The sequence below is a fragment of the Protomyctophum bolini genome (assembly GCF_963924005.1).
Source record: "Protomyctophum bolini genome assembly, chromosome: 17".
NCBI classification, from domain to species: domain Eukaryota; kingdom Metazoa; phylum Chordata; class Actinopteri; order Myctophiformes; family Myctophidae; genus Protomyctophum; species Protomyctophum bolini.
The window spans coordinates 18307093-18332515 of record NC_137878.1 but is presented as its reverse complement, the minus strand read 5'-3'; the positions used below and the strand labels follow the sequence as shown (position 1 = coordinate 18332515).

The following is a 25423-nucleotide window of genomic DNA, read 5'->3' as shown; positions in this document are numbered from 1 at the left end:
TACCAGGAAGTTATGCGGAAATGCCTAATGAGTGGCAAAAAACTACTTTCTGGCCTTGACAGCCCATACATCCACACAGAAAAGTCATATTTGATTGCATTACATGACTTTAAACAACATTAAATTCACTTTGTCACACAATGGCTATTTGTCACTTACTGGTAACCGGCAGGATACAGCATCCTTCCATGTGACGACAGCTCTGACAAGACACCGAGCTTAAGGATCTGCAGAGAACCTGCACAAGAAACATGTATGGTAGTGTTGTCAGGGCCCAGCATAAGCCCAGTCAAATTAACATGATGAAACCACTCCTATCCAAACCAGAGGGCGCCCCTATAATAAACACCTTACCGATGGTCATGTTTATGGACTCTGGCTCCAGGCCCGTAAGGAACTTCTTCCTCAGTGTGATCCCCTCGAAGTCCACATAGACACGTCGAGGAACTTCAAACCCATTCCCAGACACCATCTGGCAGTGGGGATTTAAGGGGTGTAAATCATTAGGCAATAGGCTACACAGCAAATGTGTGAAGTCAGTTACTGACAGTACAAACTGCATTTTAACCATGTTAGATTCATTGAAAACACGCATACTTAGACTGATATTGTCCTAATGTGTGATGGTGCCAAATTCTTTGAATGACATTTTTCATTAATTATATACATTTTTATTTTCATTTGCCAAAAACATAAATGAAATGTGATTTAGATATTTGATGCATATCAAATCTAAATACTGAATAAAGCACCTTAAAAACGTCAAACAAAAGCCTAAGTAGACAATAAGATAAAATGACCCCAAACATTAAGTGATATACCCTTTAAGCCATTTTGGGCCGGAACCCCTTTTGGTGTTTTAAACATTATGTTATAATTTAGCTATTGAAAAATAGCAGATCTAAAAGCTCATAGAGCACCACCGAGTGGCGTGCTACGAGCTTGTAGGTCTGCTATTTTTCTTTTTATCGTAAAAATGTGGCGCAAATCTTTGAATATATAAGTGAATGTTTTTAACTCAGTCCAAAATGAACTTTTGAACTGAAATCGAGAGAGAGATGGAGAAAGAAACAAAGTGTATCAAAGGCCTACCTTTTTACTAACAAGGTCCCTGTGTTTGTTGCAATACACCTTCCTGTCCGGCTGGAAAACACAATTCTCTGCACGAGCACACATGAAGTGGTAGTTACTTTGGCAGGTAGACAGACAACATCCCACAGTGGCCCCTGACTGGCTGCAGCAGTCACACCGCTAGGGAGGAGGAAGCAGTGACGAGTAAATTGAATGTGTCCAAAGAAGTCGGTTGGTTAGTTTTCTATCAAAATCAATGGCAATTTGCACAAACACAACAGACATGATACAATGTGAGTAAATATTTACACTGGTTTGATCAATTCGATTTTTACAGGGAATTCTTAAATGTAATAAAATAAATTCAGCTGTAGTTTAGTGCATACTCACCAGGAGGCGCCCCCTTGAGAGAGCACTGTGCACTTGCAAAAGAGCACCATTATCCTCATACACCTCAGCAGACCACAGGCAGCAGTTCACATGAGCCCAGTCGTTCTGACCCAAGTACAGCAGCCTGCCTTCATCCTGTGGAAAAGTACATAAACACAATTAAGTGTAAACAACTTTCAATCCGGGAAAGCAAAGCATCTGTGTAATTTTAGTTGTTACTTACTATATATAGTCACTGTCGGGCAGAAACCTCTTATCAGCGATTTTTTTAATTATTTGACTACTAAGTACGAACATCTTCGTATCTAAAGGTTTACACCAAATATGAAACAGTTTAGCCGCAATCAATTATTCCATCAAAGCAAACAGGATAAACAATATTAGTTTGCTTCTTCTACAAAAATAAAAGTTTCTGTCGCGCGTGCCAAGATGTCATTCTCTTGTATTATTTCCCACCACAGAGGCAGACAATCCAGCATGTATCCTCCACCACGGAGGAAATTCTGGTGCGGCTGGCAGTGTCGGTAGGCCAATCAGAGGCAGGCGGGGCGTTACCATGTCTATGCTCGGACGTAGAAAAAATTCCCGCGTTCAAAGTAGGATTTTCATTGTCTGAAACTACGAGCGCTGTCGGAAATGAAACTACCCGAATATAGAGAATATGCCCTGGCAGGGTTTAACTACCTTCTGCCGCCACCAGGCAGACAGAGTTAAAATAACGGTTTTTAATTCAAAGATATACGTTTTCCATAAAACTTAGGTTAGGATTTAGAAGGCATTTTTAGAATCGCCCTCAGGTCTAAAAGGTTAAAGGTTAGAGTAACAAAGAAAGGTAGTGACTCACATTGGGGGCGTAATCTCCACACTGTTGGCACAGAGCGCACTGCCTCTTGTCACCAAAGTCTTTCTTTACACCTGTTGGAAGAGTGAAAGATTTATACTTTATATTAAAGTGTAAGATCAAATTATATTATTCACTTTATTTACATTTATAACTGACACACATGTTCTCCTGAGATTATATATAGAAATGTTTATCTTTACCCATTTCAGTGTGTGTGTGTGTGTGTGTGTGTGTGATAGAGGGTTCTGCTTACTAGTGCACATTTTAAGTTTGTATGTGTCAGAGAGATTATGAATTAAGTCATTTTAACGTATTCTTACAGATGTCAAGGCACAAACTGTGCCCAAAACAGTGTTATCTTTGTCAATGGGTTAAGGCCATCGTCTGTGGAGACTAGAGGTACTCACTGTTACCATAAGTTTGATATATTCATTGTAATTCTGTTTTACTTCAGTAACCTCATTTTATAATGTGTTCAAGGATAATAAAAAAACTGAATACAAAATAAATAAAAGTCTTCTGATATCCAATTATATTACCCATATACAATAAACAAAGCGACAAACGGAAATCGGTTATTTTGAGGCAGGTCTTCATAAAAATAGGGATTCCTGTTAATATTTGTTTTCATCTTATTTTGCATGACAGTGCCATGAATAGAGGCTTGCTAACTAAAGGCCTATTCATACTCCAGTTCCAACATGACTTCACACCGTGGTGGTAAGCGACTGACCACTCACACAAACACATCACTGAAACGGTGGTTAGTAAAACAGAGGTCACCTCTTCACTTAAAACTGAATGAATATGAATAGACCTTAAAGCTTACCTAGCTTCATCTACACATACACACATATTTGCTGATGTGACAGTGATTCATCCCCTATGGCCCACTATATCATGCTCATGATAATACAAAACAAGAAATGGTGGAAAACTGTAATAACTACGGTAAGTAAAAATAAAAACAATAAGACACATGGCCATAAAAGAAACGTCAAGAAATTGTGGGAGAGGGCGTTATATTGTTATTATCCATCAATGACAGTTGGTCCATACAGCAACTTCCATACCATTGCAAGGACTGCCGCTTCTGTCATGAGGGGTTCTCTCCTGCCACCGTGCATAACTGTGCTCCTTGGAGGGAGGAAGAACTGCCTCAGGGAGCATGCCGCTGAAAAAGATACAAAAAGGAACAAACAAACATGGAGAAGATTGTCATCCATCTCTATGTTATCGATTATAGAAAAGATATGCATAGTGTGTGTGTGTGTGTGTGTGTGTGTGTGTCATGGCATACAAACTCTCACAACTGGGTTGAACTGGCCAATAAAAATAAGGTTCTGTTCAGAATGTATCTCCCAGCTTTCCACAAAATAATAGCAAATGCTTGATAGTGAGCTCGATAAGGACCCGGCTCGATAAGCCTGCTCGATAAGGTGATCTTTATCAATAAAAATGAATGAGCTCCATCCCTACATGTGAACTTACCATAATCACAGTAATCCTTAATCATATTCCATCATATTCAAGAGCAGGGCAGGTCTTGTATCTGTATTCAGCCAACACTCATTATATATCAAGGCAATTATGTTTCTGCATCGCACTGTCAAATAGGTATATCTGGTTATAGATATTTGTTCAAGCTGTTGTTAATAACTAGGCTACACTTGGTTGTGTATAAAACACAAATAAAGCACTTTTAAACTTTTTCTTTTTATGATTTTATGTTCTGGATAAGTATTCAAGTTGCCAATGTGCCTCTAATGTCAACAAGACACATTTCTACAGCTTGTGTTCTATTTAGTGAAGGAAATGATTCTATTCAATTAGACGATTTAGTGTAGCCCGCACGAATACTGTCAAATAAGTACAGGGCCCACTTTGTGGTTAAATTATTAGAAAAACTTACCATGGGAAATCTTTGGAGACTGGCTCCCAAGTTTTCATATTGCGTCTATCGCACCAACTGAAAACCTGCTCCATCAACTGTAATATAGACAACATTTTAAAGTTAACTTTATTACTGCTGCTAGGTGGTAGCATAAGCACACGTAACGTATGCCACACGTCCGCTCTCACTCTACACTCCTTGTTTCATTTCTGGGTTATTCAGAGAGGTGGGGGCTGTTGTTGTGAGCACAGTCATCGTTAGCAGTAGCTCATACCCCTTAGCTATCATTACATGTGCTCAGTGATGCTATACAAACTCACAAATGATTTACGATCGCCGGGATGCGCGACGGCTCACCATGGACATTGCTCGAAGCTTTAGAGATACAACGCTTTGAAAGTCCTGTTATAATGGAGGCTCAATGGAGCTGGATTTAGAAATCCCATAGCTGGTGGGGACGGAGGCTCTCCATAGTAACCGGAGCAATGTTAAAAGGTAAATTGACGGTCGCCGTCATATATGGAGTATACGGTTGTCTACGAATGTAGTTATCACCTTTAGCTACGATTTCAAACATAGATGGCAGAGAAAAAGTTAAGGATTGGAGCTTCAACAGGTAACTGTTGAAGCTGGCAATCCAAAGAGCAGCAGAGAGAACATCGTCAACTGCTCTGTACCGTGTTTCAATGACAGATAGATCTTTATCATGTAGTCTTGTGTATTGTATACTGGTGTGGGATATAGACGATTGCCCTCATCACATACAAAAGTTCATTATTGTTATTTGAATTATATTGTGGGAAAATGAGCTGGGGACTTCAATTTCAGACGAGCTCTGGGAAGACAGCCTTGAAGAAATTAATGCGTGCTCTATCAATTCCAGACATTGCCTTATCCAGTTTCGAGTCATACATAAACTCCATTATTCCAAATTAAAATTACATAACATATACCCAATAGATGCAAATCTTCTTCATAGCTTCGCCCTTTGCCCTCGGATACAAAGATATTGGATTAAGATATTTGAGACGCTCTCTGATATTTTGAGTATTCATATTGACCCCGATCCTGTACTAATAATTCTGGGTTTGTCAGACTCCATGCCTATGTTGACGAGAGCACAGAAACAACTCTTCTCATAATATGACCATATTATGGTCTGATTACAGCGAAAAAACTAATTCTGACACACTGGAAGAAGGAAGAGGCTCCTGCATTTAAGCACTATGACTAGTACACTTCATCTTGAGAGAATAAGGTATTTCCTGAGAAACAGGGAGAGACAGTTTGATAAGGTTTGGCTGCCCCATGTCCATTACCCGAGTAGAAACGATTAATAGACAGGATACCATTGATATGGTTGACTGTACGCCATTTTCTTTTCAGATGTTTTCCATGAGCTTTCTATCATCTTATTATATAGTATGCAGTGTCACTGAGCAGTATGGGTGGGAGGGTTAAGGGATTTCTTTATCTTTTTTGTCTTTATTTTTTTTTCTTTCATTTTGTTTCATAAAAAAAGTATTTCATATTCAGTTTGTAATAATTTATAATCTGTTCAATAAAAACATATTTGACAAAAAAGAGAAAAATATGTATAATTGCACACACATGCTACCAATACACCAGTGAATAGGTAATTCAGGTAAACTGTGAGAGAACCACGGTACCAGCACGCTAGAGCAGAAATGTGTGGCAGAGGAAAAGGTAACATTAAGAGGATTCAACTTACCTTGAGGTAGTGTTCCATCGCCTGATTGTTCAGCCTTTGATCTTCCTCAGGATGACAATCCTCTTCTTTAAGCCACTTTCCGATCACAGAGACAACATCTTCGTGGAATGCATTCTGAGTGGGGAAGAGGACAAAACAAGACAAGACATTTGTGTCAAGAAATTGTTGCAGGATTCAAGTCACTTTCAACAGTGCTGATGTTTTTTGTTCTAAAAATAAAAGAGGATAGGATAGGATACTTACAAGTGAATTGTAACAGCCTGCCTTTAGCTTCTCTCTCATTGCATGTAGATCACAGACAGGCTTCTGTTGGTCCCTGATAGAATCTGTGCAGCTGGCTGCCTTACACTGAAACAAGATAATTATGTTCACATATGGTTCACATATTGTATGTTAATATTAACAGTCTATATGTTTTCAAGAGTGTTTTTAGGTTGCTTTGATTCAATATTTAGATATTTAATTCGGTCAGATACCCCACCTATTTAAGCCCATTCAACTTCAATCTCCATTTCAACCATGTCAAACCCGTTTGAAAATATACACCCAAAGTTCTGGTGACTGATATTGTCCGAATGCGAAAGTTTTTTTTTTCTCCAATTACTTGTATTATGTGTTCTAATTTAGTGAATGTGTACGACAATGAATGAATGAAAAAGGTCTCAATGGAACAGATGGCTTACTGTTCCCTTGCAACAATGTCAAACTTTCTCGAAAATACAGGCAACTATACTGCAATAATCTCACCTGGCAATTTTAATAATAGCCAGTACCTACTAAATGGACTCTTACCTCTTTACAGAGGATGATATGCTCTGCAGTGTTTGAGGAAAGGAGCTCTGTCAGCACGCTCTCCAGCCCAGCCTTCAGCCTACCCTGTAGCTCCTCCCTCCAGGGGCTGGGAGTAGCCTCTGATTGGCTGCAGGGTGAACACGTGAACACCAAGCCGTTTGGCTGGCTGGACAGCATTTCCCACAGCTCATCTAGAAAAACACACACAACAGTAATGGGCTATATGCACACCAGTTTGGGAAGAACTTGGGCCTCTTCCCTACCTTCACAGGTGTTACTAATGAAGTCTCTGTTCCATTCTGGTCAAACAGAGTCAGGGTGATGCTATTGTGCGTGTTGGCTCACTGGAAACACTCTGCTATACACCAGTGGGTCTCAAAGTGTCCATGAGTGGGTTCCAAATGGCCCTGTACAGGTCTGTAACTCTGAGTGAACTCTCATTTGTACACTCAGAGTTATGAGGTTACTTCAAATTAAAAAGTTTGAGAACCACTGCACACTAAATGGAACAGAGCCTTAATTAGTATCATCTGTACTGAAGTAAGCGGCCCGGAAGTAGGAAGAGTAATTCTGCATGCATAAAGCCCATTAACCAAACTGTTTTGTTCCCCAAATGAGAAACTCAAACACTGACAAAATCAAGCATGCGTCTTTGCAAAATGACTCATGTACTGAAGAGAACTATAACTTGGAACGAAGACCTTCATGTAGGGATTTGTACATTTCTGGTTGAAAGATTATTATAATGTGTCAAATACATTGAGAGCCACTCACCCGAGAGTCCTTCACATTTGGAATGCACCCAGTGGTTACACTTTGAACACTGCATCATCAGACGGTCATGGCTGTTGTCTTCATAGCACTTCTGGCATACAGTGCAGAAATTCCCTGTGGTAAATTCATGGGTTCCGTTAAGAACAAATGCCATTCATATGAATCTCTCAGAGGAACATTCACAGCACAATGCTTCAGAGGAATTTTGGACTTCAGGTACCTTTATTTAATTAGGCACAGGCAAGCTTATGTGTACAAGGTTCAGCACCCAACCTTATTCATACACTGAAGAGGGCAGTGTGCGGAAACACGTTGAATTTTCATATGCTGCCCATGCCTCATTAAATAAAAGGTACCTGAAGGAGATCTGTGAGCACTGCCGTTTCCTCTGCTTGGAAAGAACTTTCTGAACTGTGCACTAAGGGCGCTTTCACACCCAAAGTTCGCTTAGAAGGTCCGGATCAAGGACCAAGGACCAAATATTTGCATTTTGATTTTGGTCCGTTTGGTGTTCACACTGGACTTTGTAAAGCGTACCAAATATGTAAACAAATGACACGTGGACATGTTAAGCGAACCAAATAGTGAGGGAAAAAGAACATGAGGGGAAATCACTGTCTACAATTTTTGGGGCAACCTTCAGTCACACAGAGAGAGAAGAGAAGCAACAACTTGCTATTGCATTCATTCTTATTAATTATTTTATTAGCCAAATAAGAGCAACAGATGAACATGAGCAGGTGTTTGAACAATAATGTGCTTGCTCCTGATGCATACAATTCACGGAGACGTATAGCCTACAAGGTATCCCCGATAAAAATGACTTTTCTTCCATGTGTGCACCTTGACCCGATTAGATATATGTTATTTCTGCGCATCAAATCGGCGGGCATTTCCATGTCATCTTATGGTTTAAACTTGAAGGTGGTCAGTTAGTAGGTTATTGAGCTTCAAGTCAGAAAAGCTCCGCTGCAGCTAATTGAGTTGACCTAGTTTTACGTCTTTTGCTATAGTGATGTAGGCCTAATCAATTAATCATTTGGGACCACCTGTGTATAGCTTATTTAACATTGGCTTTTTCTCTATACGTGCGGCCGTGCGCGACATGGATGATTTTAAATATTTCAAATTCTCTGTCTCTGCGTCTCTCCCATATAAATATACACACACACACACACACACACACACACACACACACACACAGACAGACAGACAGACAGAAAAAAGGAGGGGACACGAGTTGAAAGAGAAACTCTCGCATGAAGACTCATGCATCGCATGCTTTGTCATAACTTTGCGTGACGGCGGCGCATGCTTAAAATAAACAGATCTACAAGCTTACATCCACGTGTACCATATACCGTACACCATTCCGTGTCGATAATTATACATACTATACTGTTATTTTTGCGCATGTGAACCTCGTACGCTGCCATTACATTTGCGCTGCGCCTCGACATGCGTCTACTATTAAAATAAAATCAGACTGTCAGCTGTCATATCAATAGTGATCCCCGTAAAAAATACATGCTTTTATAACTAATTATTAATGCAGCCTCACAACTGCCGAAGCCCGACAGCTATTTTGGCTATCGTACTGTATTTGGTCCTCTATAAAGTCCGAATGCATTCACACCAGTAACGAACCGCACCGTGGTTCGTTTGGAAGCGAACCGAGTCCGGCCTTTTTTAGCGGACCATGGTTCGTTTCTTTGATCCGCACCAGAGTTCGGATGCATGTTCACACCAACCGAACCAAAGGGGTAAGCGGACCATGGTTCGTTTTAAACGAACCAAACATGTCCGGTGTGAAAGCGCCCTAAGTTAAGACAAGAGTGGAAGAACTTAAAGGACAACTTTAGTTTTTTTCAACCAAGGTTCATGTTTTAGTTTGTTATTAGATAAAGTAAAAGTGTTAATCTTTTTTCATTTGCTGCTTTCTTTCGTTTTAGGGAATTTAGCTGTTTTTGACAGGGGGGCGGGGGCATTCGAGCATGGGTCTAAATATGTATTTTTTAACACAATTTTATGGTGATTTATTTTTTAATGGTTTACTATAGTCCTAATAAACGTCAGGAAATTACATCTGGCCACAGAAGATCACAGGATCTACTGAATGTGAAGGTAGCCTACTGGGGGAAGGCTTATACTGTGTGTATAGGCTCAATATGTAAGTTTGTCACATTCAATAGATCCTGTGATCTTTTGTGGCCAGATGTAATTTCCTGGCATTTATTAGGACTATAGTAATCCATAAAAAAATAAATCACCATAAAATTGTGTTAAAAAATACATATTTAGCCCCATGCTCGAATGCCCCCGCCCCCCTGTCAAAAACTGCTAAAACCCCTAAAACGAAAGAAAGCAGCAAATGAAAGAAAATGAACACTCACCTTTTAGTTTCTCTAATAACAACCTAAAACATGAACCTTGGTTGAAAAAAACTAAAGTTGTCCTTTAAATAAAAATCACACACGTGTGAACTGAGTGGTGCAATTCCCCCCCCCCCCCCCCCCTCTCTCTCTCTCTCTCTCTCTCTCATTACACAGCACTACCCCTCCCTCTGTTTCTGCCGCCCCCTACTGGTATAAATCAGTAACATACTCAGGCTCATGTGCACAGGTACACACACACACACACACACAGGTAGGTACATGGACATTGCTGATTGTAGGAGTGGTTGCACCACTCAAAAAAATACTTAAAAAGGTAAAGTTTTCTACTTTGCCACTGTCAGCTGTCCTACCTTTTTTGTGTAAAGTAGTACAGACAGGACAGAGGTCCTGAGGTTCGTGGTTCCAGACCTTCCCAGGTGTCACACCACAGCTCTTACACCGAATACATGTCATGCACACCTACACATTTAGAGGCATAGAGTGTGACAGTTAAAGCTTGAACAGAGGGAAAAAAGACATTACCTGAACATGGGAATTATTTTAATATGCCTCTTACAAGCACCATCATCTGCACCTACAGTTTGTTGAAATATATTTTGTTTAACATCTGATCTGAGACCTTGTTTGAGCAGTTACCATGTACAATTTAAAAACATGATGTTATAAGACAGTGTTATCAATGCATTTCTTAATTTACTGGCACTTACCCAAGGCAAAGTACTGTTCATGGGCTTAGGGTAGGTTGGTCCTAAACACGAAGGATGGTAGCAATTTTGGCATCTCCTGCACTGTAAAACAGGCTACAAAAGAAGAGACATTAAATAAATTAGGGATTTTTACATTCTACATGTATCGTCAAGAAACAACTGGTTCCCTAGTTTACCCATGCCAAATACTATAGATAGTATAAGACAATATTATGATGTCAACAATAATCAAATTCAAGAACTCAAGCGTTCTCCTAAAAACGCTTCTAAACAACTCGGCACCCACAAAAAACACTGGGCACGAACGCACAGCGCAGAATACAGTAGACGCTTATCACCATGTTACGCTACTGCCGTTTCCAGCCTAGCATAAATACGAGGCACTACCCATTACTAGACAACTTAACTATTCAAAACATATGCTTTTAAGAGTTTTGAATGGCCTTAATTAACTGTTTGTGTATAGTGCCTTTTACTTATAAAAATCACACCCATGTGAAGTGAGGGGCGCTTTTATCGTACATCATCTCATTCTGGCCAATCAGAATTTGCGTCCTCACCTTTGTCTTCAATGTTTGTGTTAAAAACCCCATTTATCAGATACTGTACTCCGTAAAAAACATCCACAAAATGGACCCTTACAGACTCACTTAGTCACTTGGTTATATTTGTACAGTCATGTGTAAATTAACAGAGGATTTTACTGTGTGCCTGGAGAGGAAGAGCTGCATACCTTGGTGCTCTTGCTTTTACGGCCACAGACATGGCAGAACTTGCAGCGCCGGCAGCACCAGTTCTCCTTGTTATCCTCTAAGGGGCGTTCTTCTGGCAGCAGGCAGAAGCTATGGAAGGGCTCACAGCAGACCTGGCAGTATATCATCTAAGGGCAGATGAAACAGGAGCATGAGGACGATGTATTCACTAATAAAAAATGTTACAATGACCTGGGCCATGGCTCAACGGTCCAGGCACCGTGGCCGGTAGCCCAAGTCTGGCAGTGTGCCGCGGGTTCGACTCCCGATCCCGACGGCCTTTACTGCATGTGACATGTCACTCCCCCATCTCTCTCCCCCTACTGTCTGTCCCTCTATAAACAAATATAAAATAAAGGCAAAAGCCATTACAATATCATATTGCTTGCTGTATGGAAATCTGTGGAAAACAAAAACTGAATACTGTATTATAAGAAGATTTCTCCATATTTGTTGCAACTGAGCCACTAAGGGATTATCAATTGCCATAGAGAAAACAGGCTTTTTAAAATCATGTTTTACCTCATGATGTCCTTTACTAGCACATAGCAGACAGACTGGCAGAGGCGTAGTAGGGATGGAGGTGAGGACGCTGAGACCACCCATCAGCCACACATTCTGCACAGCACAGTCTTCCTGTGAGTGAGAGGACACACATACACACATGTATATACTGCCTGTACACTATAAAAAGGACCATCATCTTCCAGTGTTGAAGAATTCTGGTCTGCTGAATCACATTGCATACAAGGGTTTTAATATCAAACCAAACCTGAGTAGGGAGATATTCTATTTTATAATTTCATACGATAAGTTAATTCAGTTTCAGTTTATTTTGGTCATAGAATGAACATTGAATGTATTCGTTTGATCATAATTATTTTCTTACAAGGACCAAAAAGGTTTAGGCTGAAGCCAATTAATGAATCATATTAATACATTCTCACAAAGGGGTAATAATTAAATGTCATCTACGGCATGCCTGCAACATTGAAATGTTTGATGTAAGCCGCCATTTATTGTATCTAATGGTAGATGTACATGTAATTTGCAATAGATTCACGGCCTTACTTGAAACAACATTTCTAATGTCTGAATATCAAATGTCAGACACAGTGACACACCCACTATATTCTTTGTTGATTGGAGTCCTATATGGATCTGTACTTTAGTCCTTGAGATTTAAGCTTAATCTTTCTGTGAATGGGTCTCCCACACTACTATACACAGTAAAATCCTGTGTTAGAGTGTGTGGTTTACAACAGGTAAGTTGTAAGATTCAATTTAGTTGAATTTGTACACCAGGTAATTTGCTTAAATTCTTTTGACACAATACTTTGACACTTTAGGTGAGCAGTCATAAACAAAGATTTTTTTTCTGTATACAAATATGACATCGACATGATTTTGTACAAATCAGATCAGATCAGCTTTATTGCCATAGCACAGGTGTAAGAAGAAGTGGTGAAATTCTCTTTTTTTTCGTGCTTGCGTTAGAAGCGAGGAGAGAAAAGAAATAACTGGGCAGAAACAGATCAAAGAATGATGGTCTGTATACCAGTGTTGGTACCAATACATATATTATATATAATTGCAAGTGAATACAGTATGAGGGATTGCCTTCTTCTACATTCTCAGAAATGAACTTTATTAATTTTATGAGATTTTACTGTGCATGCTGTGTATTAGAGGAGTCAAATTTGCACTTAAAATGCTGTCAAACCATACGGTAATTCATTATTTCCAACATAATTCTCGCCCAGGAAAGAGAAAGGAAAAAGGCAATGAGAAAATTAAAAACCCAAATTACTGAGATATTGATTCACACAAGACTAGTATAAAGAAAACAAAAAAAAACTACATTACTGAGATGCTGATTCACATGTGACTAGTATTGTCAGATTACCTCTGTTATAGGTAGGTGGTTTGCCCTGGAATCTTGCTTTACAAATTCCTGACCTGGCCAAATAAAATGGGATTAAGATCACAGATGACCTCTGCAATTATTACACATTACCATAGGTTCCCCAGGTTATACTAGTCCAGTGTGAACTGTGAATTGGGTAAAGTGTTGTGTATGGTAGTCATTACACAAATCCATTCACCTTTGGATCTCAGCATGACAATGTCAACCATACACAACTGTACATTTTAAATGCAGCCCCACACATGCAAAACTCACCTTGAAGTCTACACGGATCTTGTGCCTCTTCTGCAAAAGGCCCTTTTGGGGGAATCCATTAGTAAACCCTGCCAGGGTGCTCTGCGATGCATAATCTGCAGGATTCTGCGGACGAATGAGATAGGGTGAGTCATTTCTGGGTTCGTGTTGCAGCACTGTGTCTTTATCTGAGCTCTTCTCTTCTTCAGGTGGATCATCCATTTCCTCCTTTTGCTGCTCCTGCTGCGTGCCATTTTGATGTCCCTCTGTATTCGGGTCAACAGTCTTGGGGTGTGCTTGCAAAACAGCATGCACTTCCATGTCTATGTTAAGAGTCTGTCTCTGTGTCAGGACCTCTGTGTCAAGTGTCACCGGCTCTGGGTGCTTCAAAAATGCTGATACTACAGGCTCAGGCTCCAAACCCACATGCAAATATCGCTGTGCTACAGTCTGAGCCACAGGCAGAACTGCCTGCATTACAGGAACAGGAGTTCGAGGTGGAAAATGGCAAATAGACTCATTGGCTTGTGGAAGTGTAGAAGACACAGATTGTTTTGCTTTTCCTTGTGGAGTTGGAGGGGATACACACCCTTTGCCTTGTGGAGGTGAATGACAAATAGACTTGATGGCTTGTAGAGGAGAACCAGGAACAGACTTGTTGGCTTGCAGAGGTGAACAAGTTTCAGGCCCAAGTTGTGGATTTGTGCGGTTTAGAGACTTATGTTCTAAAGTTGTATTAGTGACAGTCTTATTGACTTGTGGAGGAGAACGAGGTACAGGCATGTTGACATTGTTGGGTTGTGGAGGTGAAAGACTGATGGACTCAGCTGTTGGAGCTGAATTATTTGCAGTGTTAGGTTGTGGCTGAGTAACGGACTCAGATTGTGGAACTGAATCAGTTCTAGACTCGTGTTGTGGAGCTGAATCAGTTCTGGATGCAGGTTGTGGGGGTGGAGGAGTTACAGACTTGGGTTCTGGGTGTAAATGAGTACAATTTAGTACAGTCTCATTGGTCCTTGGAGTTGAGAAAGTTAATGTGTTGGGTTGTGTATCTGAACCTTTTAGAGATGCATTGACTTTTGAAGCAGGAGTTCTAGACTCAGGTTGCAGAGGCAGAGATGGTACAGAATCAGGTTGTGGGAGTGACGGAATTATAGACTTGTTTGCTTGTACAGGTGAATGACTTACAACTTTGTTGGCTTTAGGAGATAAAAAAGTCATAGTTTCCTTAGGTTCTGAAGGTGAAACAGATACAAACTTGTTCAACTGCAGAGTTTGCACTATAGACTGTGGCAGACGGTGCAACTGCAGGCGAATAAATGATGGTGATACAGGTTTGGATTTTGTTGGAGAGGACTGTGTTCCTGAATCTGATGAGTGCAGAGCACCTAGCTTTGTGTCAGACTTGTTGGCTTGCGGAGGTAAACAATTTGCAGGCCGAAGTTGCGGAACTGAGTCAGTTGAAGACTTGTGTTCTAAAGTTAAATGAGAGCAAGGACGAGAGCGAGATATAGGCGTGTTGACATTGTCAGATTCTGTAGGTGAACATCCGATAGATTCATTTGCTAGTGGAGCTGAATGGTTTGCAGAGTCAGGTTGTGGAGGGGGATGAGTAACAGTTTGGGGTTGTGGAACTGATTCGGTTCTAGATTCTGATTGTGGAGCTAAATCAATTGTAGACTCTGGTAGCAGAGGTGGATGAGTAACAGACTTGGGCTGTGGCGCTGAATAAATTACAGACTTCGGTTCTGTTGTTGAATGAGTTCTAGACTCTGGCTGTGAGGGTGGATGAGTAACAGACTTGGGCTGTGGAAACAAATCAATTCTAGACTTGGGTGATGGAGCTGAATCAATTGTGGACTCTGGTAGTGGGGGTGGATGAGTTACAGAGGTGTTTTCTGGGCGTGAATGAGTACAATGAGGTACAGACACAATGGTTCTTGGAGGTGAGCAAGTTAAAGATTTGTTACCACTTTGTGATGGGTGTGTAATGGGCTTCACCAGTTGTTGAGGAAGCGGTGTTTGACACTGTGATAAAAATGGCACACTCGGCTCTAATTCTGACTGTGTTCTAGGATGTGATGAATGAGGCGCACACATTTCGGGTTTGGGTGGCTTTGAACGTGTTCTAGAATGTGGTGACTGCAGAGGACATGGGTCTGTACATTGCGGTAACTGCTGCAGCTGTGATGGCAGAGATGACTGTGCTATAGAGTCAGGTAGACGGTGTAAATGTATTTGTAGACGCTGCATCTGTGGCAGCTTCAACTGCTGCAAGGGGCTTCTGGGTGGGTTGGATCCTTGCATGGGCTCCGTCCCTTCTATCTCCACCTGTTCCTGTGGAGGAGGGGACTCTGCCTAAGCCAAACAGCAGCAAGGTAGGTTTCAGAGATATGTTGCAGTAATACTAGTGTGACATGCAGAAAGCGGCGATCGGCAGCAGCAAAAGGTAAAGTGGGGAAAAAGAGGTGACTATCAACATGATACCATTGAGAATTATTCATAACTTAGAAACAAAGAAGGGAATGAGGAAGTGATATAACAAATCAAATTCCTATCAGGACTTAGATACACATGAAGAAAAAAAAAATCAACAAGTGGGATAGAGGGGGTCACAATAGTAAACAGTTATATGATTGACCAAAGACACCCATTTCCGATGGTGTTATTAGGCCAATAAATGTTTGCATGCTAGTGAGCTAGCTCTTACTCCACAAGCAGTTCCATGTGTATCTACAGCCACTGACAAAAGATAGGAAGGGAATTTCACTACTAACCTAATGGCTACTTCATTAATGAATGATTAAATAAAAAAATACACTACGATATATATATATACATTGTGTGTAGAATGTAGATGTTAATAACATTAGTGATTTGAATCATTCTGTCATGAAAGAGTTGAACAGATATTCCAATATTCTGTAATCCACTCAAGAATGAGTTCATGGTAATAATATGCATTGTTGCCTTTTTTATGTTTGCTTATTTAAAAGGAAACTTTAAACACGACTGACCTATGACACGAAAATACATGTCATATATGGTATTTATGTCTCCTCACATTAAAACAATGGAATATAAAATAATTTCCCGCAAAAGGTTAGGGAATTAACAAAAAAATAAGCATTTTACCATGAACACAGCTTAAGTTATGCATAAGCATCAATGAGAAAATCATAAAGATTGGTATTAAAATGAGTTTAAGGCTCATGATGCCATAAGCTACAATTAGAATGTTTGGAAAGAAAAGTGTAATTAGAATAATTTATAATGGAGGTTAAATTAGGGTTAGGTTCAAGCATGGGCCAATTACTATTGGCAAACAATTATTTTTGTATTATTCTTTTTTTTCTTCAATTTTGTAACCCATTTTTCACCCCTGTGTCAATTATCTAATAATGTGATCCTGGGCTCTACACAACCTCCGCCAACCTAGTCCCCATATATGGGGGACATGGGGAGAGCAACGGACTTGAACTCATGCTTCCTTCATGACCGAGTGTCCAAGTTGCTCCTTTACACCTGACAGCGGGGAGTTTCCCTGGTTGGACGTAGCACGGGGAAGGAACACGTTATTCCAACCAGTTCCTTTCCCCTCCATCAGGCACCCCGGCTGGCCAGGGGGAGGCAGTTTAGAGACCAGGATTACTGCATGTTTTTGTGGGGGTACCTACCCTAGGGGACACGGGGAGAACATGCAAACTCCACACAGAAAGGCCCTTTCGCCAACCCCGCCTCGGGTATGGGCACTGATGACTCGGAGGAGGAAACACGCCGCCAGCACCCACAGCGTCCCGAGTGGGAATCAAACCCAGGACATTCTAGCTGTGAGGCGACAGCACTACCAACTGTGCCACCATGTATTATTCTTGAAGGGATTTACAATTCATAGTGCCAGGCAATAACATCTACCTATTGTATCCAAGTAAACTAAAGCAACCCTTTAAAACTATTTTACAAATACTATTTGACCCATGTCTGATTAGATGATACCAAGCAGGCAGTGCAACAGTAAACTGTACTACTGTTACCTTAGTAGACCTAAATCTGCCGGGTCCTTTGGGGCCAGGTCGTCGAGGCTTCATCGGCTCAATAGGAATGTTAGCTGGAACTGATACGACATCTCGAGGAGCAGTAGCTGCAGAAAAGAAAAAAATTGACCAATGCTATAAATGTACTTTAATGCTATTAACTATCTCTACTGCTAGCTGTTAGCATAAACCCCAGTTCCCAGTGCCAGCATACGCGTTCACTTTAAAAGACTGTTTGATATGAAAAGGGTTGAAAACCACAGATTTATGGTATATTTAGAAAGGATAAAAAAACTATGATTAACTATAGAGTATGGACAATCATGCATAATCGATTGACAGCCCTAATAAATATTTGTTTGTGTGTGTGTGTGTGTGTGTGTGTCTAAGGGCCAAATGAGTACAAATATCAAATGAATTTACGGTAAGTAACCATGGGGTGGCGCTGTTGGCTTTATAAGCGCCAGGTTCACTGCCATCTGTAGTATAGGGAGGATTGACCAGGAAAGGGGTTTTTGACTGCAGGTGTACATGCTGTTCAAACACTGGGCCGTGAAATGTTTGTACTTTGTCTGAAATATTAATTGTCTGTTTCTAACTCATGTTTTGTTTATGAAACGCATATGCTGTACACGGTGAAGTAATACATCTGTCTAAAGCATGAAGATCTAACTGTATCGTATTATTGGAGCACTGACATACAGCGAACGGTACGATATCAGAAAATTCCAACCACGGGATCAACCCCCTCAGTAGCTCTGTATAAGACGGATATATATATATTTCCAAAAGCTCAGAATTGTGTGACATGTGACACAGCTTGTAGATCCGCTATTCGCAGAATGTCTATTATTACCAGATGTTCATCTATTTTCAACCAAATATAAGTCAATTTTCATTTACATGCCAAGAATAGGGATGCTAGTGGGCCCATGTGGTTAAACTACCTTGGCTGCTTGCAGCAGCAACAGGCTTTTCAGGGTCATCTTCAGCACTTTCTGTCTCAGACTCTGACTTCAGCAGGTTGCTATAGCAGCGTGGTGTGATGTTCCGCCTGGAGCGGCCGAGGGTGATGGAGGTGGACAAGCCCTCCCCCGCCTCTCCTCCTTCCTCATCGGTTGACGTGGTACGCGAATGCTGCCGCCGCCGCCACAGAGTCCTCTTCTTCATGATCACCTTTCTCCTTTCTGAGACCAGAAACCCAATGGATTAGAAGAAGTTAGAACTTTTGGGTTATACCAGGCTTATAGTATTTGGATATGATGTAAACAGTTGGTTTGCTTTCATTTTATCAGTGAGAAAGACGGTCCAATTAGAATAGAATATATTTTTCTCTAAGTTTGAATGAGCAGAACCTTTTTTTTGTAAGACGGAGATTCTTTAGCAAAAGTTTATCTATTTTGAGTGGGATATCTGAAACACATTTAAAGCAGAGAATTACAAGTACAATCTCAGGATTTCAAAATTGCCACGGTATTGCAATTTTTATATCGTTCTAAACCAAATAGCAAATTGATATTTTTTGCAGTGTAAAAGTAAAAACATTAATCTTATTCACCAGTTAATCACGGACGCATACGTTTCAGCAGCACTCACCTGTTCCCTTCTGCAACATCTGCAAGCACTTTTTATATCTGGTGGTAGAAGACATGAATGATTTTAAAATGTATACAATCTCCATGGGAAATTGTATATATATCTAATGTATTCATGTATAAATTGTAGTAGAGATGCATCAATTGATTATTATTTTTTTACAAATATTCAAATGATTTGATATTATAATTTTATTTTGTTGAAAATAAATAAAAGGCATTACTGATTTCATCATTGCATGTGGAATAATGATCATGAAAACAGAAATATCACTTTTATATGTTAAAAACTCAGTGTTAACACTTAAAGTGACTAGTGTATTTCATATAGGCTAAGGCGAATGAGATGCTAATGCAAAGGATTTGCTCAGCTTTCTGAATAAAATGAAAGAAAACAATGCACTTAAAAAGACCACATTGTGATAACCTACTGTGGCTAGAGGATAAAAGTTAAAGGGGTAGCTCTGTTTTTTTTAATTATATATATATATATATATATATACACACACACACACACACACACACACACATATACACACACACACGGTTTAAATGTCACATATTGCAAAAGGCAGTAGTGTTACTGAGAAATGTCCACTAGTATGAATGAATGAACCATTGTAAAGCGCTTTGAGCACTTGGAAAAGCGCTATAAAAATGCAATTCATTAGTAGCTTGTTAGCATTTCGTTAACAATACTACTGGAAACGAATGGGGTCTGCTAGCTGCCAATAGATACAGAACCATCCCTTTAAATCTTCTCCTGGCAGATTAGTACTAGTGAAGTCTTATGGAACAACATACATGCAACACTGTCGCTTGGTGTTGGGCCCTCCGAACTTGGGCTTATCCAGACAGTTGCCGCACGTTCCACAGTCGTGGTCGACAAGGCATTGTTGGCAGCGCCCACACCGCCTTTTTTTTTTCCTTGGTCCTGCATGTTCCATCTTTTTCTTCCTCCATCTCTGTACGGGATCTTGAGGGACCACCCACGGGGTCGTGTCCTGGTCTGAGGCATCACCATCATCATCATCATCATCATCTTCAACATCTGTAGGACATATGATAGAGAGCAAGAGAGAGGTGAAGAAAGGAATGGTAGTAGCAGGGGAGAGAGCAAGAGAAGTAAATATGAGAGGCAGAGAGGAGAAAAGGAGAGGGAGAAAGAAGATGACAGAGAGTAAGTCAAACAGACAGGACAGAAGAGGGAAGGATGAAAAGGAAAGAGTAAAAGCAAGTGAGCATAAAAAGGGGTAAGGAGGCGGAAGAGAAAGGAATGGAAAGAGTGAGAGAATCTGGAGAGATCAAGAAGGCACCTCAAAGAAAACCACAAATCTAGTCTTTATTTAACTATAGTTAAATTTATCAGAGTTAACACACAAGAAAGTTACTTTCCAAACTGTGGAAGGGGATCAAACCTGGAAACATCTAGTTATAAGACAGAAAATGTGTAAAAAGAGAGTGTAGGCTACCTTCTGCGTCTGGTGAAGGGTTGATGCCCTCTCTCTCATGGAGCGGCAGAGCACTGAGCCTGGGAATGTCGTCAGGCACCATGGCTCGAGGCTGGCCTAAAGCCACTGCAGCCGCCCGACATACGTGCTTAATACGTGGACCACACAGCGATTGCTCCTGCTCCTACACACACACACACACACACACACACACACACACGATTAGTATGTAGTCAACAGATACTACACAGCTGCATGACAACACACTGCATGGAAACAGTCAAATGCATTACCTGAGGACAGTATTCTTTGCTTGATGGCCGAACTCTCCTTCTCCGCCTCCTTCCAACTGCCTGCAATCCCAATTCTCTGGACCCCAGCTTATGGAATAAAATCGTTAAAAAGGTTTAAAATGGAATGACATTACAAATGTCATTATGTTTGTATGGTAAAGCCATGTGTGGGGGAGGGGGGCAACTTGATGCCCACTACACACAATGTAAGAGAGAATTGTGAAAGAAGACTCAATTTGAACTTGAACAAAATAAGTTGTTTTGTGCTCTTATCAGGTGTCTATAACCCAAATGCCAATGATTAGCCATGCATGACTCCGAGCTGCAACAAATATCTGTTTCCACAGCAATGATTTTTGCAACGCAACGTAAACTGCTGTGTTTCCACAGCAACAACTTTTTTTTGTGACTTGATGTAAAGAGACACGCATGCACAGTACACACACACATACAGCCAGCTAGTGTGACACTGACACACACACACAGACGGACGGACAACTTGGATGTCTCATGCCTTTGAATGGGCTCTATGTATGCACGCTATTTTTTTCCCCTTCCCCACTTCCTTCACAGGTGTTACTGATGATACTAATGAAAAGACTGTTCCATTCTGGTAAAACAGTGTCAGGGTGCTGCCATTGTGCATGGCTCACTGGAAACACTCCGCTACACCAGTGGGTCTCAAAGTGTGTTCCAAATGGCTCCACACGGGTCTGTAACTCAGAGTGTACACTCAAGAGTTATGGAGGTCCTTGAAATTAAAAACATAAACCACTGTACACTAAATGGAACAGCCTTAAATAGTATAATCGGTAACACCTGTGAAGGAAGTAGAGAAGGGGTCCGGAAGTAGGAAGGAAGAGTTATTCTGTGTGCATAGAAGCCCATTGAATCACTTGTGTCGGCGTGCAACAGGACACATCAGACCGATGCGACAAACGCTAAAACAGTTTAGTTGCGTCTCCAATCATTGGTGTGGTTTGGGCTTTAAGAGTTAATTTAATTTAAAGTGTAGACATATGGGTCCATTCTAAGACTCAGTTAAATTACACTACAGATTTCGAAGTGTACTTATTAAACATCACTCAACCATTCTGGCATCCCACCTGTGATGACTTGTGTTGTTTCTGTTGATCTATCTTGATAAGCTGGACCTTGGCTCTCTTCAGCAGGTGGAGCATCCTCTTGTTGGCTCCAGTGAGGCCAACTCTCTGACTGGGGACACTCACCTCCACCCCGACTCTACCACCCTCCCCCACATCTGGCCCTGGTGATGCAAATCCAGCAAACCTCTTTAAGGGCCATCAGCATTTTCACAGTAAAAAAGCCATGTATGTATGCATTTATGTATACAAAAGCGATTTCTAATAATAATGTTGGTATAACTAAGACATTCACAATTATTCATGACCGGTCTAACTGTCCTTTGATGTGATAGGCGAGTTACAAATTAGCTGAAAAGGTGATAGTGCCAAACACAAAACACATGATGATACATGTACTAGTAAGCATATACATATTAAACCCATATTGGGTAAAGTTCAAAGTATTCACCTTTATTTTCCTCACCGGCTCCTCCCTCCTCCACAATGTCACTTGACACCGACCCAGCAACAGGGCTCCTCACCAGTACTGCTAGCTTCCTCACAACGCCAGGTGAGTCCATCTCCTCCATGGTCAGTTTGGACCTTCGTCTCTTCCTCCTGACTGGATGGGTCAAACTCGGACTGACGTCTTGGTAATAGTCACCCTTCACTCCATCAGGCTGGTCTTTTTTCTTTTCTGCCAGTTTAGATGTCAGGCTCTTGAGTTTCTTATAGACCTCCAGGTGGCTTGAGCTTGGACCGAGCTTTGATGTTGTCTTTGAATGCAACGAACTGCCAACGTTGCTTGACTCCTGACCTATGCTCTGGGTGCCATCTTTACCTTCGTTCTTCAACCACATTGATACGTTTCCCTTTGGAAACTTAAAGGCTATCATTTCCTTATCCAGGTACCTCTTGGGGGTCTTGATGATGCGGGAAGACCTGCCGCTCGTCACAGGTGTGGAGGAACTCTGTGGTCTGATCTCTGACCCTGCGACAAGGCTCTGATCTGGCAACTGCTGCACCCCTCCTTCCTGCACATGCACACCTGGAATGAACTCTGGCACATAGGCGTAAAAGACGCGCTTGGTCTTGGTGCGGCGCTGCTTTTGTGGCATTTGGGACATTTGGGGAATCATTTTTGGAGACTTCCTCCTGATCCCAAATACTACTTTCCGTCTTTTCTTGATGGCTTCCTGGCCACTTCGGGGACCAGCCTCAGCTCCAACACTTAGGAAGGTGCCCTTGTCTCTGGACACCTTTCTGAACTGCTGCTTGTTCATAGATCCTGGAGACAGAGTGACAACCTGAGAGACACCTCTGGGGTCTTCATGTTCACCCCTCCTGCTTCTCCTTGACCTGTTCAGTTGGACTAGGTTGGCATCCAAATCTCCTGACACCTCACCTGGAGCTTTGACACCAGTCTTTCCTCTACCTTTGACAACTGTGGTCAGTGTGCACACCAGCTTACCCTGTTTGGAGCCACTAGCTGAGGTAGAGCTTGTAGCCACTTGGTCTTTTGTCTTGACAGAGAACTTGGATTTTGTACTTGGAGCTCCCGAGTCCTGTTGCCTTGTGTGTTTGACCCGATGGCCGGGCTGCTTAATGGCTATCCGAGGCAATGATGCATCTTCTTCTGGACTCTCTTGGACATCATGGTCCTGCTTGGGGACCCTCCGGACAATTTTGCCAACAATTGGTAATTTAGAGCTGCTTCTCTGGATTATTTTCCCAATCAAAGGCTTAGTTCCTTGCGAGAGGTCTGGAGCTGGGGGAGGCTTTGTTTGCTTGGATGATGATAACTGATGAGCACTACCTAAATTCCTTTGAGGACGAAGTGTTGTGGTCCCGAATCCGGTGAAATCTTCATCCTACGGAAAGTGCAGATAAATGTCAGAAAGTCTATGCTGCTATAGTGTATATAATATTTAGAATGACTACTTATGTACGATTGCACAGAACAGCCATCACACAAACACGCGTCATGTTGTAGTCAAGTCAATGATTTGTAGCAGGGGTGGGCAACTTTGACGATGGAAAGGCCACTATAGTTCCACACTCACTCCAGAGGGGCCACATTGCTGTCGTAACAAAAAAATAGCAGATCTACAAGCTCAAATGGGTTTTGAGCTTGTAGATCTGCTATAGGGCTATTCGAATTTAAATCTTGAATTCTTTTTTTGAATTGGAATCCTAAAAATTAAATTTTATGTAATTTCAAATGCCTTTGATTATACTTGTGTTGAGCATTGAGCTACTAATTTAGACTGAAGTAATTCAATGTATTTGCATGTTGTAGAATTGTTAACAGCTGAAACTAATATTATATCAGTATTCCGATATTAACCTGAGGGCCACATTAAAGGAGAAGTCCATGCTAGAATGCTTTCTTACCTTTCTTTGTAGTCGTTACGTCCCCAAAAAATAGGTCCAGGTCCACTCCTTATTGGCTATTTTCCCTACCATAAGCCCTCAATGAATTGCATTGCATTGAATGGGAATTCAATGGGACTATGGGGTGTTATGCTAGTTCGCTTATTTCCATCGAAAGAAGTAGTAAAGTGTGCCGCTTGGGATATTATTTACATTATGAAGAGAGGATATATACAAAGAAATTATAATTTTGAGCGATGGAAATAAGCGAATTAGCACAACACCCCATAGCCCTATTCAATTCCCATTCAATTCAATGCAATTCATTTAGGGCTTATGGTAGGGGAAACAGCCAATAAGGAGCTTTTGCACAAAATAACACCTGGACCTCTTTGGTTGGGACGTAACAACTACAAAGAAAGGTAAGAAAGCCTTTTAGTATGGAATTCTCCTTTAAGTGAAGGTGGGGGCCGCATGTGGCCCCCAGGCCGCCAGTTGCCCATGTATGATTTGTAGTTATCTGGCAGGAAACCACAAGGCGGAATCAGTACTATGAATGGCGGAATTCTTATTCCACCTTGTGGTTTACTGTCAGACAAAACAAGACTACAACATGACATAAATTACCATCCGCTCCAGACCGGTTCACACGGCGATTTTGGAACACAGACGAGGCTTTCCTCCGAGGTGGAAAGCCTGGTGACGTGAGGTTACACACACACACACACACACACACACACACACACACACAGAGAGAAACAGCGCATCGCGGTTTAGCCAATGAGAAAGCCAACTGGACTAGCACAGCGACGTCAGCCAATGAGAAAACCAGCTGGACTAGACTACTAGACGACTAGCTTGCACATCGATGATAGACTCAGCTTGCTATTGCATAGCAGCTGGTAAAAAGGTAACTGGAAATCAGTTGTTCTCAAAGTAGGGTCCACAGACAAAGTATTTAACATAGCATCACAATAATTGTAACCACTTAATCCATTTATATGTTGGGTGTTGGCTATTCAAAAATGGCAGATCTACAACGTTATAGGACATATTGTGAGGTCCCTTTTTGTTTAGTT

The 25423-nt window shown here is 41.2% G+C and overlaps 1 protein-coding gene across 4 annotated transcripts in view; it reads right to left on the bottom strand.

Moving 5' to 3' along the window:
• kmt2ba (lysine (K)-specific methyltransferase 2Ba) overlaps window positions 1-25423 on the bottom strand; it is a 41072-nt gene that overhangs the window by 12466 nt on the left and 3183 nt on the right. For 3 of the 4 annotated variants that reach the window (XM_080788048.1, XM_080788049.1, XM_080788050.1), the window contains exons 2-25: window positions 22441-23842; window positions 21993-22153; window positions 20887-20973; window positions 20615-20777; window positions 19947-20193; window positions 19144-19181; window positions 18495-18734; window positions 17548-17654; window positions 13535-15871; window positions 11875-11988; window positions 11334-11480; window positions 10601-10693; window positions 10244-10352; window positions 7498-7611; window positions 6724-6914; window positions 6175-6279; window positions 5932-6045; window positions 4218-4294; window positions 3379-3479; window positions 2306-2376; window positions 1462-1596; window positions 1093-1251; window positions 355-472; window positions 160-238 (exon numbers count right to left, since the gene is read on the bottom strand). In XM_080788048.1, coding sequence (XP_080644174.1) covers window positions 160-238; window positions 355-472; window positions 1093-1251; window positions 1462-1596; window positions 2306-2376; window positions 3379-3479; window positions 4218-4294; window positions 5932-6045; window positions 6175-6279; window positions 6724-6914; window positions 7498-7611; window positions 10244-10352; window positions 10601-10693; window positions 11334-11480; window positions 11875-11988; window positions 13535-15871; window positions 17548-17654; window positions 18495-18734; window positions 19144-19181; window positions 19947-20193; window positions 20615-20777; window positions 20887-20973; window positions 21993-22153; window positions 22441-23842 — 6509 coding nt within the window. The remainder of the gene's footprint in view (window positions 1-159; window positions 239-354; window positions 473-1092; window positions 1252-1461; window positions 1597-2305; window positions 2377-3378; window positions 3480-4217; window positions 4295-5931; window positions 6046-6174; window positions 6280-6723; window positions 6915-7497; window positions 7612-10243; window positions 10353-10600; window positions 10694-11333; window positions 11481-11874; window positions 11989-13534; window positions 15872-17547; window positions 17655-18494; window positions 18735-19143; window positions 19182-19946; window positions 20194-20614; window positions 20778-20886; window positions 20974-21992; window positions 22154-22440; window positions 23843-25423) is intronic. The other variant, XM_080788051.1, reaches the window with a different exon arrangement.